This window comes from Camelina sativa, chromosome 2 (assembly GCF_030686135.1).
Source record: "Camelina sativa cultivar CO46 ecotype springtype chromosome 2, ASM3068613v1".
In the NCBI taxonomy this organism is placed as follows: Eukaryota; Viridiplantae; Streptophyta; class Magnoliopsida; order Brassicales; family Brassicaceae; genus Camelina; species Camelina sativa.
The window spans coordinates 22,114,566-22,127,616 of record NC_141881.1 but is presented as its reverse complement, the minus strand read 5'-3'; the positions used below and the strand labels follow the sequence as shown (position 1 = coordinate 22,127,616).

Below are 13,051 nucleotides of genomic sequence, written 5' to 3'. Positions count from 1 at the left end.
TAATTTTTTTACTCTAATATTATTCTAACTAGGATTCAGACTCCTTCAATATTGCGGAAGAAATATTTCAAAAAAAAAGATCAAATTAAATTTAGAATTATATATTATATATTATAAATTTTTAATTTATGAATATGTGTTACTAAAATAAAAATTATTTAAAAAGAAAAATAAGAAGTATAGTTAAACTACATAAATATTAAACATAAAGCGTTAGTAAAAACACAATCATCAAAATAAAAACCAAAAATATTATTTATGATAGAATTATTATGGCAAAGAGACATAACTCTAAATAAAAAATTAGAGAACGAATAGTCATAAAGAATCGATGCAATCTTGCCAAAACTATTATTTAATGTACTATAAATATAAGATATTTTATAAATAATTATGATAAAGAGTTGCAACCATCATAACAGTTAGTAATATTTATATTACTAATAAAAACTATAATAATAATGATTTTAAGTGTGGGAATATCGAACGAATGGTTGTAATGAGTAAATGTAATCTTTACGAACACAAACATTTGTAGGAGTTTTTATCGTCTACTTTTAAAATACATTACAAAAGACCAACCTTCCAACCCTTTGAAAGTATACACCATAATCTGACTCCTTCCCTTGCTGACTAGTGACAACAATAGGAAGATTAAGATTCAAAACCAGATTAAACTGCATATACACATTTAGCGGCAATGAGATTAGTGGAAAGATGAAGAAACTCAAGAATGTTCACAAGATCAAGGACTAACATCTGGATGGTCAAATCCTCTGTCTAGTGCATTCCTGGCGATGAGAACGTGAACAAGGCAGTCAGAAATTTTTTTAAGAATTTGGTATAAAAATTATTAAGAGACTTTTGGTCATTTTACATATATTGTATTCAGATACAAATATCAAATTACAAACTAAACATAACTGTATCCAGATACAATTTCTAGACGCATAAACTAAAATATAGCGTTAGTAGGTTTATTTTATTTTATTTTAAAGCATTCTTTTTTTTTTCTTTTTTTTTCCATTGGATCATTACCCTATCACTTTATACAACTAATCAAACTATTTCTTGATTTTTTTTGTAGGCTCAAACTTTTTCTTGATTGCTAAAAAAAAAATTACTTTATGTAATATATACCTAATTGATGTCAAAAGAGAAAATATAAACCTAATTATTATTTTTACTCTAATATTATTCTAATCTTATGTTACGAGTATTCTCATTTGGTTTATCAATTTTGTATTCTATTATAAACTAGGTTTTGATTGGTAGCGTTTCTTGTTTATTTACGTCTATTTTCTGATAACCTTTGGACAAAGAACAGGATAGGTCGTAAAAAGGTTGCACATAATGATGAACACAAATATTTATAGGAGTTTTCATCGTCTACTTTTAAAACACATTACAATAGATCGACTAATTTTCGAGCTAAGATCGTCTATAAACCCAAATTAGTTACATTGTTTTACTAATTAGGATTTATATTTGGATGTCATGTATACGTCGTTTATGTTTATGTTTCTGGAAGGGTTGTGATATTTGCACACTTCTTATATTTCAAGTTGAATTATATTAATTAAAACCAAATCACTAGTTAGAAAAAACGATAAATAAGTAGAAATAATACCGTTATTGTTTATCACACCATCATTTTATATCACTATTCGTTAACGAATATTGTTTAATTGTTTTTACCGTTATTTTGTATCACTATAATTCAAACATTTGGTGTTGAGATAGTTCTGACCGACCCAATTTCTATACTATATATCAAAATAAGAAAAAAATTAATTTATTCAAAATATGATTAGAATTCCAATCTGATAAAGTTACACACATAGGTATAAAATAGATAATTTGTGTGTGTTTTTCTCAAGCAGCTAATATACTTGATTTTAACTATTTTTTCATGCAGTTTTTGTCCAATGATTTAGTCATGTCAACAGAAAGAGACGTTGGTGAAGATTGGACTAGCCAAATTGCTTGCCTGAGTTATTTTAAACAAGTTATTCATTTTTACAACACTAATCAACAAAATTTAGTGAGAGAATGGTTATAATATTCTGACCGAGCAAATGGTTATAATATTCTGAACGAACAAATGGATCACAATTTTTCCATCACAATATTCACTTTTTTGTAGTGAGAGAATATTTTTCAAAATCAAAATATAAGAATGAATGAAGCAAATACTAGTTCTATGATCTTCTAATTTTCTTTCAAATTCTACCAACTCCAGGTATTGAATACTGTAAGTACAATGACAAGTCATTTGGTTAGTAGGAAGTTTCTTGAGGAAAATGTCAATCATTGCTCTCATGTTAAGATATTATTAATTAAAGGTTGGTCTCGAGCCAAAGAAGATTATGAACATAGAGCTTGAGATTTCTATGTTTTAAAAAATAAAATAAAAAGAGAATAGGTAACCAACCATGAACTATTAATATGAGCCCAATGGTCATGTAATGGGCAAACACCATGATCAAAGATAACTAACTAAATTTATTTATAAATTTATATCAACCACTTTGTGTCACATGTGTACAGCTTTAAATGTACAAAACAACAAAGAGATAGATACTACCGATAGGATATGTTTCCTCCATAAGATTTGGCAAGTACATGAGCATTGTAGTGCCAAGAGATCTAATCACAAGAGAAACGCAAAATTTGCGGAGAGATTGTGTCAAAAAAAGAAAACCAAGAATGTAAATGGTAGCAACAACACATTTTTACCTTTTCAGTTGATGAACATATATAGAAATTTGTATAAACCGTTTATTGATTGAAACAATAGAACCCAGAAAATGTCCATTGTGATCATATGACAAGACTCACTGCTATTATCAAGATTCTTGTTTGATTCAAGAATTAATGTCAAAACACCCAGAGAAGAAACCCGTGACCGTGAGCATCATATTCAATTATATATATGCTTGCTGATTTATACAAGAATAAGACGGTAAAAATGGTCATACTGTCATAGTGAAATATATTGTTCCACTAAAAAGTTTGTTGGCAAATTTGTCACGTCGGAAGTAACCACAAAAGGAGGACCGTGTACGTGTTATTCAAGGTCATATAGAAGAAAGAATTCTACAACTCGTATTTACCATAACCTCCTCTTCAAGTGTTAATTTGTCGAAGAAGACCATCTAATTAGTCGTAGACACTAGACAACAACAATCTGCTTATTTTTCATTCAAATCCAAAGATGAGAAAAGATATACTCCGATTACAAATGTCTTTTTTCTTGTGATAAATTTACAGATGAGAAGATGGTTGACCTGACTTTTAGTTTGACTCATTATATCGTCCATAGTCAAAGGTCTCTGAAAGTTTGAATTCGATGTTAATCATATTTTACTAGTATAATCAAATTAAGAAACAGTTGACTTTGTCTTTTAAAATTTGGGTTATGAAGCTGTATACGTTTATGATCTGGTCTTCAGATCCGACCGCGCTAGCTAAGACAACGTACGAGAAGGGACACGATACAGTCAACGGTGTTTATTCGCACTTAATTAACAGTTTCACTTCAAGTATAATAAACGTTCAAATTTAATTGTATTCAAGCTTAACGGTCTAAATTTGTGGAGCACAAAAAAATTTGGTAAAAAGAGAAGAAAAAGAGGAAGAGGACATGTGGGTTGCTTCGTGATTGATCGACAGATACTCACGGGCAATGTCTTTAATTTATTATATATCCTTATAAGAAAATTTTCAAACGTAATGTATATATTTGCATGAGACAACATCAATTATAACTACAATAGAAGCTAAAAACACTAATGTGATTATTATTTTTCGTTTGTATTTGGAGGTTTGAAAAATAAATCTGTGAAATCTATTTAACATGTAAAGTTTTAAAACGAAACTATGTATTGAAAGATACGACCAAAAGAGCCTTAACTTACTGAATTTGATCATGATCTCATCAAAACGAAACTTCGACGAGAAAGACACAAATCGAACCTACAAAAATAGAGACCAATGGGCAATGGTCAGTTATAGAATTTATGTGTTTGCGACGAAAATGATACGTCACTTGAAGTTTTGCATGCCTAAAATTCATACTAATTAATGACTTCGACTCTATATCTCAGTAAAAATAAAAAAAAAGGGGGGAAATGGCTTGATTAACTCCGTAATTACATTTTTTCCGTTGTCACTTGTCAGCAAATTTAAAAGATTGTATTCATAAGTTGATTTGATACCATAACCAAACAACATGTACTGTGTATATCATATGGAACATAGAAAAATAAATAAATCTTAAGCAATCTCAAAGAATTAATTAGAAATATATACAAATATATGCTAAACAAAATTAAAGGAAACTTTGCTAAATCGCAAGAATAGTAATTGAAATTTTTTAAAACTGCCACCAACAAAAATATTGTGTTGACAAAACATGTTATATTGAATGACCCCTTTAGAAATAAATTTATTATGAACAAAAATAAATCTTATTTGATTAATCACATGTTTATACAAAAAAATACTAACATATTAGGGTAAAAGCTATCATACGCTCATATATATGACATAAATTGATACACATATTGCGAAAATTTACGCAATAAAATGGCACACAGTTTTTCAGCAAGGTTGTTTATTACTCTATATTACAAAATCTGTCATTACCATTTAGGCATTTATGATGTCATGTAGTGTAATATGCTTTGTAATTACACGATCAGCAAAAATAATTCTTTCAATATATATATATAACATGATATGTAAAATTATTTAATTTTTAAAAATTACATAATTGGCTGTGAGCCTCTGTGTAATCTCTTCCAACGTATTCGAGTACTAAAATTATGACAACTCATAAGTTAAAAACTTAAAATTGGTCCCAAAATCTTTAAAAAAAATACCAATGAGTTGCAGAGGTATAAGTGTCTTTTTTGGGATAATTTAAAAAATTAACAAAAAAAAACAGTGAAAAGAAAAAAATTAAGAAAAGCCCAGAGACAGAGAAAGCATATTGAACAAAAAAAAAAAAAAAAAAGCAAAGTTTGTGACTTTCGTGGAAGCTCCATCCATCCGTCCTCTCTGTCTCGTGCTAAAGGCTTCGCTTTCATCATTCAATTTCTTCTTCTTCTTCTTCATCAACTCTTCAAATCTTCAGCATCACTCTCTCTTTCTCCAATTTCTTCGTTTCTTTTTTTGTTTTTCTGGGGACACTTTAGTTTGTTCTTCTCTTTTGTGATCCCATCTTTGCTTTTTTTTTTTTTTTTTATCGCTCTTTCCAAGGAAAAACAAAACAAAGATTTGATTTTTCTTCCTTTTTTGGTGGTGGGTTTAAACAGTGTTCCTTTTACCCTTTTTGATTGTTCTTTCTCTTCCCCTAAAACTCTCAACGTTTCTACTGGATTCTCGTAACTAAAGTTTCTTCCTTTTTTCTCACCTGTTTACTAGAACTGCTGCTTTGGGGGAGTTCTTGTTTAAATTGAATACCAAAGTTTTGAAATTTGAGTCAAGTGTTTACTGAATTGAAGTTTTTTTATATTCCCCCAAATCTTCATGGGAGGCGAGTGAAGTCTCTCCAACTATGAATTTCAGACAAGAGAAGTTTGTAAGGTCAGTGTTCTGTTTCTCCAGATTTGTCTCCTTAAAATTCTAGGTTTCAAGAACTCAATTAACTTTATTGATTTCACAGGTTTAAGGATTGGAAGTCCGACAAGACTTCCTCCGACGTGGAATATTCCGGTAAAAACGAGATTCGAAGTGGAATATTCCGGAGAACAATAAGCTCAATCTCAGACAAGTTCCAAAGAAGCTTTGAAACAAGCTCATCAAGGATCAAACTATTCAAAAGATCATACAAGTCTTACTCTTTCAAAGAAGCTGTTTCTAAAGGGATTGGTTCAACTCACAAAATCCTTGACCCTCAAGGACCTTTCCTTCAGCGATGGAACAAGATCTTCGTATTAGCTTGTATCATCGCTGTCTCGCTTGACCCTTTGTTCTTCTACGTTCCTATCATCGATGACGCCAAGAAGTGTCTTGGTATTGACAAGAAAATGGAGATTACAGCTAGTGTTCTGCGTTCCTTCACTGATGTCTTTTACATCATTCACATCATTTTCCAGTTTCGTACTGGCTTCATCGCTCCTTCTTCACGAGTTTTTGGGAGAGGTGTTCTTGTTGAAGATAAGCGTCAGATAGCTAAACGTTACTTGTCTTCTCATTTCATTATCGACATTCTTGCTGTTCTTCCGCTTCCACAGGTTTTGATTGATTCATTGTTTGTGTTTCCACGTCTTTAGGTTCTTGATTGATGGAGTAATAATGTGAGTTGTTGTTATTTGTGTTGTTTTTGCAGATGATGATTTTGATTTTTATTCCACATATGAGAGGTTCATTATCTTTGAACACGAAGAATATGTTGAAGTTCATTGTTTTCTTCCAGTATATACCGAGGTTTATAAGAATCTATCCGCTCTACAAGGAAGTGACAAGAACTTCAGGCATACTTACTGAGACAGCTTGGGCTGGAGCTGCTTTCAATCTCTTCCTTTACATGCTAGCTAGTCATGTGAGTTGAATTTGCTCTTACTGTTTTGAGGATCAGAGCTTTAGATGTATTAATAATTCAAAAACTGGTGTAATGTGCAGGTGTTTGGTGCTTTTTGGTATTTGTTTTCTATTGAACGCGAAACAGTGTGTTGGAAACAAGCTTGCAAGAGGAGAACTCATCTCTGCAATCCAAAGTATTTGTATTGTGACCATAAAAGTCGAGGAGGCAATGCTTTCCTCAATGAGTCTTGTCCAATTCAGACACCAAACGCAACACTCTTCGACTTCGGGATATTCCTAGACGCACTTCAGTCTGGTGTAGTGGAATCTCAAGATTTCCCTCAGAAGTTTTTTTACTGTTTCTGGTGGGGTCTTCAAAACCTCAGGTATTGAGATTATATACATCAGCAGATTGTTTCCGTTTGTTATATACATCAGTAAAGAAACGACAATAAGTTCTTGCATCTTTGTTCTGTTTTCTTGATGCAGTTCACTCGGTCAAAACCTTAAAACAAGTACATATGTTTGGGAGATCTGTTTCGCAGTCTTCATTTCTATTGCTGGGCTGGTTTTGTTCTCGTTCTTGATTGGGAACATGCAGGTTAGTCTCATTACATCGTATGTGCCATAGTGTCTGCAAAATTGATTTGCTTATTGTCTAGTTTCTGGCAGACGTATCTGCAATCAACGACCACGAGGTTGGAAGAGATGAGAGTTAAGAGAAGAGACGCAGAGCAATGGATGTCTCACCGCTTACTCCCTGAGAACTTGCGGAAAAGAATCCGGCGATACGAGCAGTACAAATGGCAAGAGACAAGAGGTGTTGATGAAGAGAATCTTCTTAGTAACCTTCCCAAAGATCTTAGACGCGACATCAAACGCCATCTCTGTCTTGCCCTTCTCATGCGGGTAAAGAAAACACCATCTATTCTTTTTACTCTGTTTCTCATTTAATTGGTCACTGTCACTCTTAACCACAACATGTTACTATCGGTGTTATAGGTCCCGATGTTTGAGACAATGGACGAACAGCTTCTTGATGCACTTTGTGACCGTTTACAACCCGTGTTGTACACTGAGGAAAGCTACATCGTAAGAGAAGGAGATCCAGTAGACGAAATGCTCTTTATAATGCGTGGGAAGCTTCTGACTATGACAACAAACGGTGGAAGAACTGGTTTCTTCAATTCTGAGTATCTTGGAGCCGGTGACTTCTGTGGTGAGGAGCTTTTAACTTGGGCGTTAGACCCACACACCTCCTCAAACCTACCAATCTCAACAAGAACCGTTCGAGCTCTCATGGAAGTTGAAGCTTTCGCACTTAAAGCCGATGACCTCAAATTTGTGGCGTCCCAATTCAGACGTCTTCACAGCAAACAGCTAAGGCATACTTTCAGGTTCTACTCGCAACAATGGAGGACTTGGGCTGCTTGCTTCATACAAGCAGCTTGGAGAAGATATATTAAGAAGAAACTCGAAGAGTCTCTTAAAGAAGAAGAGAACCGGTTGCAGGACGCTTTGGCTAAGGAAGCTGGTGGAAGTTCCCCAAGCCTCGGGGCTACTATATACGCATCACGGTTTGCTGCAAATATCTTACGCACCATACGTAGGAGCGGGTCAGTAAGGAAACCAAGGATGCCTGAACGAATGCCACCTATGCTACTTCAGAAACCAGCAGAACCAGATTTCAATAGTGATGATTAATTTAATTAGACTTATATGTATATGAAGAATTTTTTTAATCAAATTACGATTCATGCAAAGCCAAGAATAGAGCCAATATATATAAATAGAAGTCTTTTATAATAGGAGTAAGCTTAGAGATACAAAGCCTCCAATGATTTATTATTCCTCTTCAAGAGTTCTACAAAGTTTTAATACGGGGGATAAGGTAGAGCCAGACAGAACTCAAGAAGCCAGGAGTGAAGCCACTTCTCTCCGCAGGAATGTTGGCAAAGCGAATGCTGCTCTGTGCATCTGTTTTGGTAAATAAGACAGATCAAGATTTTGTCTAAGTGAGTAGATAATATTCAATGGGGAAGTCATAGTTGTGTTAAACTTACATCAGAGTTATAAAACTTCAATTCTCTTTTATGGGTCATTGCACCGTCTAGTTTCTCAATTGGGTTGATTGGGTTCTTGAAGTCAACAGCTGGTCCTTCAGTAGAGCACAAGACGAAACCAATCACGCCGCTGCAATGTAGATTTTATGCTTAATTCATGTTTCTGATTCCAGTGAGAACACACAATGTAATCAGAAGAAAAGTAGAGTTAACCTTGGATATGTGGGGACGCTGCTCCACGCATAGTGAACACTTTTGAATGTTTGACGGCAAATGGAGATCATATCTTCTATAAGATGAGTATGGAGCCACATACTTTCAGCCATGTTACAAAGAATTCCTCCAGGCTTCAACGCTCTAGCCAATGTTTCGAAGAAAGGCTTCTCAACAAGAGCTTGAGCAGGACCTATGATTATATAGAGCAAAGCAAGTGAGAGTTTGGAGCTGAAGTCTGAACCAAGTTTTGATTTAGAAATTATAAGGATCACTCAGATATCCTAAGACTTTTGCATACGAAACATACCAACGGGATCTGAAGAATCAACAATGATGGCATCATACTTCCCTTCAGGGGATTTAAGGAGGAACTCAGCAGCTGCCAGAAGAAAGTGATAGATATCAACAAAAGGAAATATCCAGATAGGTTTTCTCAGTTGAGAATAAGTAGAAGAAAGCTCAATTACCATCACCAATGTGAAGTTGGACACGAGGATCCTCAAATCCAACCGCTAACTCGGGGAAGTACTTCTTAGACACCTATAAGACCATAGAAATCCCATTTTCTGAGACAAAGCATAACTAAAAGTTGTTCATACATATGGCAAGCACAAAACCATACACTTACATCTATAACCATTTTGTCTATCTCACAGATGTCAATAACCTCAACAGAACTATGGCGAGAAATCTCTCGAAGAACACCACCATCACCTCCACCAACAACAAGAACCTGCAAAAGTTAAGACAGAGAAGTCCAGCACTAAAACGCAAGAAAAATGTGTATATGCTTGACAATTCCCTATTTCGACCGGAGATGAATTTACATTTGCAAAAAGAGATATCTCATGAGATCAAATAGGAACAAGAAGGCTACAAACAACGCAAGCACATTATGTTCCAACATATTCTCCATAAAGAGGCACATTCATCACAAACTGAACATACGTTTAGATTGATTGATTAATTGCAACAGGCCACAAGATATAGGAAACCAGAGAGACTACACTTTTCAAGGTGAGAAATTACATTTTTAGGTGAAGATATAGAGCACAAAGGCAGATGAGCTATCATCTCCTGATATGCACATTCATCTTTTTCAGTCAGCTGTACAATGCCATCTAGAACAAGCACCTTTCCGTATGTGGCTGACTGCAAAAACAAGAACAAAAATGAGGTCATCCTAAAGAAGAGACATAACAAACTGCACAAAACAGCCCCAATTAAAAGTATAAAGATTCATTCAGAAGATGATAAGAACAATCAAACGAAAGACAGAGATGCTATATTAAACCTCAAACACTAGGACTTGCTGAAAATCTGACTTGTCTTTGAACAGAACTTTCTCAACTTTCAGTGAGTGCGCTTCTCCTAAAATCATAACATAAAACAGTTCAGCCGAAAAAGTCACATGAACAAGATCTCTAAAAAACCACAACTCACAAACTTTTTAACATTCAGACTCAGCATCTAAAACCCAGCAGAAGCTTGGAAAAATACCAATCCTAAGGAACTGAGATAATGAAAAACAACAAAAACAAGCCTACCTGGCCACATAGGGTTATTGAAATAGACAGCATTGCCGCCTTTTTTTCCTGCATCCAGTTAAGAACAAAATCCAAAAAGTAAGAGATATGTTCCAGGAAACTAGGTTAGCTTGTTGACTAGAAAGAAAAAGGTAAAGTAAAAAAACCAGGGCGAGGATGAGGCTCGGAGAACCACCCAGAAACAACAGTGGAGTGACACGTAGCATCTTCCTCTGGTACACAAGCCATAGCCTTAAGACAACAAGAAGGTAGAGTTTTCTCTAAACCATTGCCATTATTACTCGCCTTCCCATCCATAGTCTTCGGGCATACCAAACCTTTTCCGACGTCTCCCTCCATAGACAATCCTTTTCTTCTCCAGCTCCAGCCTCTGTATACTGCAATACACAGAGAACCTTCAAACCATTAGAATCCTCCACACAACATCGAAAGACATAAAAAAAAAAAAGTAGCAAGACTGCAAAAACCAACACCGTTGAATAGAGATTCAGGAAAATGTCATAAGGCTTAAACATTCATCTAAGGGGGAACTAATAAAGGTTAAGTATTTAACCCTAGAACAACCGAATCACCAAAGATAAAACAACATTAATTAATGAATCTTAGATAATTGGAAAGTGAAACACTTTATAGAAGTATATAACTTGGGGAAATCCATCTACCCAAAAACATAAAAAAAAAAAAAAAAAAGACGAGATTTTTCGTATTGCACCCACCTATTGGCTCTATTCTGTAAACGAAAAATATGTTTTTTAAAGGAAACAATCTATTCGAGAGAAGCAACAGTAAAATAGGGTTTCCCAAAACCCAGAAATTAACAGAGAAAAAAAATCAAACCGGGTACCAAACCCGAACACCAATCACGTTTCATCGATATCGGAACAATTAAAAAATCAAATGTAAAGAGAGAGAGAGGGGAAAGGAGAGACCTGGTCGTGAAACGGCGGAGAAGAGAGAAACGTAATATCAGAAGAAAAGCTAAACAATGATCTGAAGAAGATGAACAGTGAGCGGGAGAAAGAAGATTATTAAAGTAATGGATTGAAATTAAAAAAAAAAAAAGGAAGAAGAAGAAGAAGGAATTAGATTCTTTCTCTTTCGAATTTGGACTCTCTGTGTCTCTCTCTTTTTATATAATCTATATCTTTCGGTGTTGGTTGTGTTTCTCACTTCTCCCTCTTTCTCTGTGTAAAGGTCTCTCTATTTGTTTCCTCAGAACTGACTAATTAACAATTAACAACTTTTCCCTAATTTTTATATATTATTTATTTCTTTTATTCTCGTTGATGCAACTCTCTTTTTTCACATTTTATATAAATATATATAAAATATTACATACTTTTTATATATTTATGGGGTATTGGTTTAGGATTTAGAAAAGAATTTTAATGATTTTAAAAGTTATGTAAAATATATTGTTATTAAATCAAGACTTTTTAAAATTCTTTAAAAGTTTGGTGTTGTTGGTTGTGGATTTGTAAAACGTTATCTAAAATCTTGATAAATCTAGTGTTATTGGATTAAGAGTTTTATAAAGTCATTAAAAGTTTTATGTTACTCAAGTAAAACAAAAGAATCTTGGATTGTTAATGAATTCAAATTTTATGTTATTGGTTTAGGATTTTGTATCATTTTCACTTTTTCATCAAATAGAAAGATTGTGAAAGATTTGACAAGATTAAGAAAAACAAATCAGCAAGATTTAAAAAAACTTTCTAAACAATCTCTTAGAATCCTTTATTTTTACTTTCTGATTTTCTATGATTTTAAAAATCAACAAGATTTTAAAAAACATAAGGGGGTGGTATTGGTTTGAGATTTATGAAGATTTTTGAAGAGTTCAACAAAATCACTAAAAATGAATAAGTGAAAAATTGTTAAAGATTGCTAGAGAGTTTTGTTTTTTTTGTCAAAGGTTTGCTACAGAGTTTTTGTTAATTAATTATTCTAAAATCTTGTAAAGTCCTCCTAACAATTCTTGTATTTTTATGATAATTTCCATGACTTTATTTTGTAAAGAAAGTGTCTAAAATCATGAACCAATAACATAATAATTGAACTTATTAACAATCTTAGATTCTTTTATTTTAATTGAATAACACAAAACTTTTAATGGCTTTATAAAGTCTGAATCCAATAACACAGATTTGTTAAGACTTTAAATGACTTTTTACAAATCACAAACTAATAACACTAAACTTTAACAGAGTTTAACAAAATCTTGATCTAATAACAATAGATTCTACATAACATTTAAAATCTTTAAAACTCTATTCAAATCTTAAACCAATAACCTCCACTAAAATCATTAAAATTCTTTCTAAATCCTAAACCAATAACCCTTATAAATAAATATTATTATTAAAATACAGTATATAGAGCCTAAAGCCTTTACTGCACACAAAATAAAAAATAAAATAATAAATGTTATAGATTATCGAATTTATAGAAAAGGCTTTCTATATATATTTCGAGCGTGGAGAGAGTAATGACCAAATGATTTTTTTTCGTTGTTAAAAATATTATTTTTGATATAGTTTTAACCGTTTTTTAATTTGATTCAGATTCTAAAAATTGATTTACAAATATTTTTCCCAATTGAGTATTAGATATCCTATATTTATTAAAATTAAAAATAGTCCTGGGCATTCGGGTATCCGATCGGATTCGGGTTCTGATGTTCGGGTTTTCGGA

At 33.1% G+C, this 13,051-nt stretch overlaps 2 protein-coding genes across 2 annotated transcripts; one reads left to right on the top strand and one right to left on the bottom strand.

Annotated features, from left to right (window-relative positions):
- Positions 1-4,909: 4,909 nt before the first annotated feature.
- On the top strand, positions 4,910-8,294 carry LOC104728241 (cyclic nucleotide-gated ion channel 1). Its single transcript, XM_010447257.2, has 7 exons — positions 4,910-5,592; positions 5,672-6,242; positions 6,338-6,550; positions 6,631-6,917; positions 7,021-7,132; positions 7,204-7,440; positions 7,534-8,294. The coding sequence occupies exons 1-7, from the start codon at positions 5,564-5,566 to the stop codon at positions 8,233-8,235; spliced, it is 2,151 nt and encodes a 716-aa protein (XP_010445559.1). The 5' UTR covers positions 4,910-5,563; the 3' UTR covers positions 8,236-8,294.
- LOC104728252 (spermine synthase) lies at positions 8,294-11,670 on the bottom strand. The gene is made up of 11 exons (XM_010447264.3): positions 11,287-11,670; positions 10,504-10,734; positions 10,358-10,405; positions 10,105-10,181; positions 9,840-9,962; positions 9,439-9,543; positions 9,278-9,350; positions 9,118-9,189; positions 8,808-9,000; positions 8,595-8,724; positions 8,294-8,508 (listed from the first exon to the last, which is right to left on the bottom strand). The coding sequence occupies exons 2-11, from the start codon at positions 10,694-10,696 to the stop codon at positions 8,440-8,442; spliced, it is 1,083 nt and encodes a 360-aa protein (XP_010445566.1). The 5' UTR covers positions 10,697-10,734; positions 11,287-11,670; the 3' UTR covers positions 8,294-8,439.
- Positions 11,671-13,051: the final 1,381 nt, after the last annotated feature.

What these genes read in the sequence shown, in the direction of transcription:
- LOC104728241 (XM_010447257.2), top strand. Translation starts at nt 5,564, where the DNA reads ATGAATTTCAGACAAGAGAAGTTTGTAAG. An exon ending in AGACAAGAGAAGTTTGTAAG is followed by an intron (nt 5,593 to 5,671) that starts GTCAGTGTTCTG and finishes TTGATTTCACAG; the next exon opens with GTTTAAGGATTGGAAGTCCG. An exon ending in CTGTTCTTCCGCTTCCACAG is followed by an intron (nt 6,243 to 6,337) that starts GTTTTGATTGAT and finishes TTGTTTTTGCAG; the next exon opens with ATGATGATTTTGATTTTTAT.
- LOC104728252 (XM_010447264.3), bottom strand. Translation starts at nt 10,696, where the DNA reads ATGGAGGGAGACGTCGGAAAAGGTTTGGTATGCCCGAAGACTATGGAT. An exon ending in TAGACAAAATGGTTATAGAT is followed by an intron (nt 9,351 to 9,438) that starts GTAAGTGTATGG and finishes ATGGTCTTATAG; the next exon opens with GTGTCTAAGAAGTACTTCCC. An exon ending in CCAACTTCACATTGGTGATG is followed by an intron (nt 9,190 to 9,277) that starts GTAATTGAGCTT and finishes TTCTTCTGGCAG; the next exon opens with CTGCTGAGTTCCTCCTTAAA.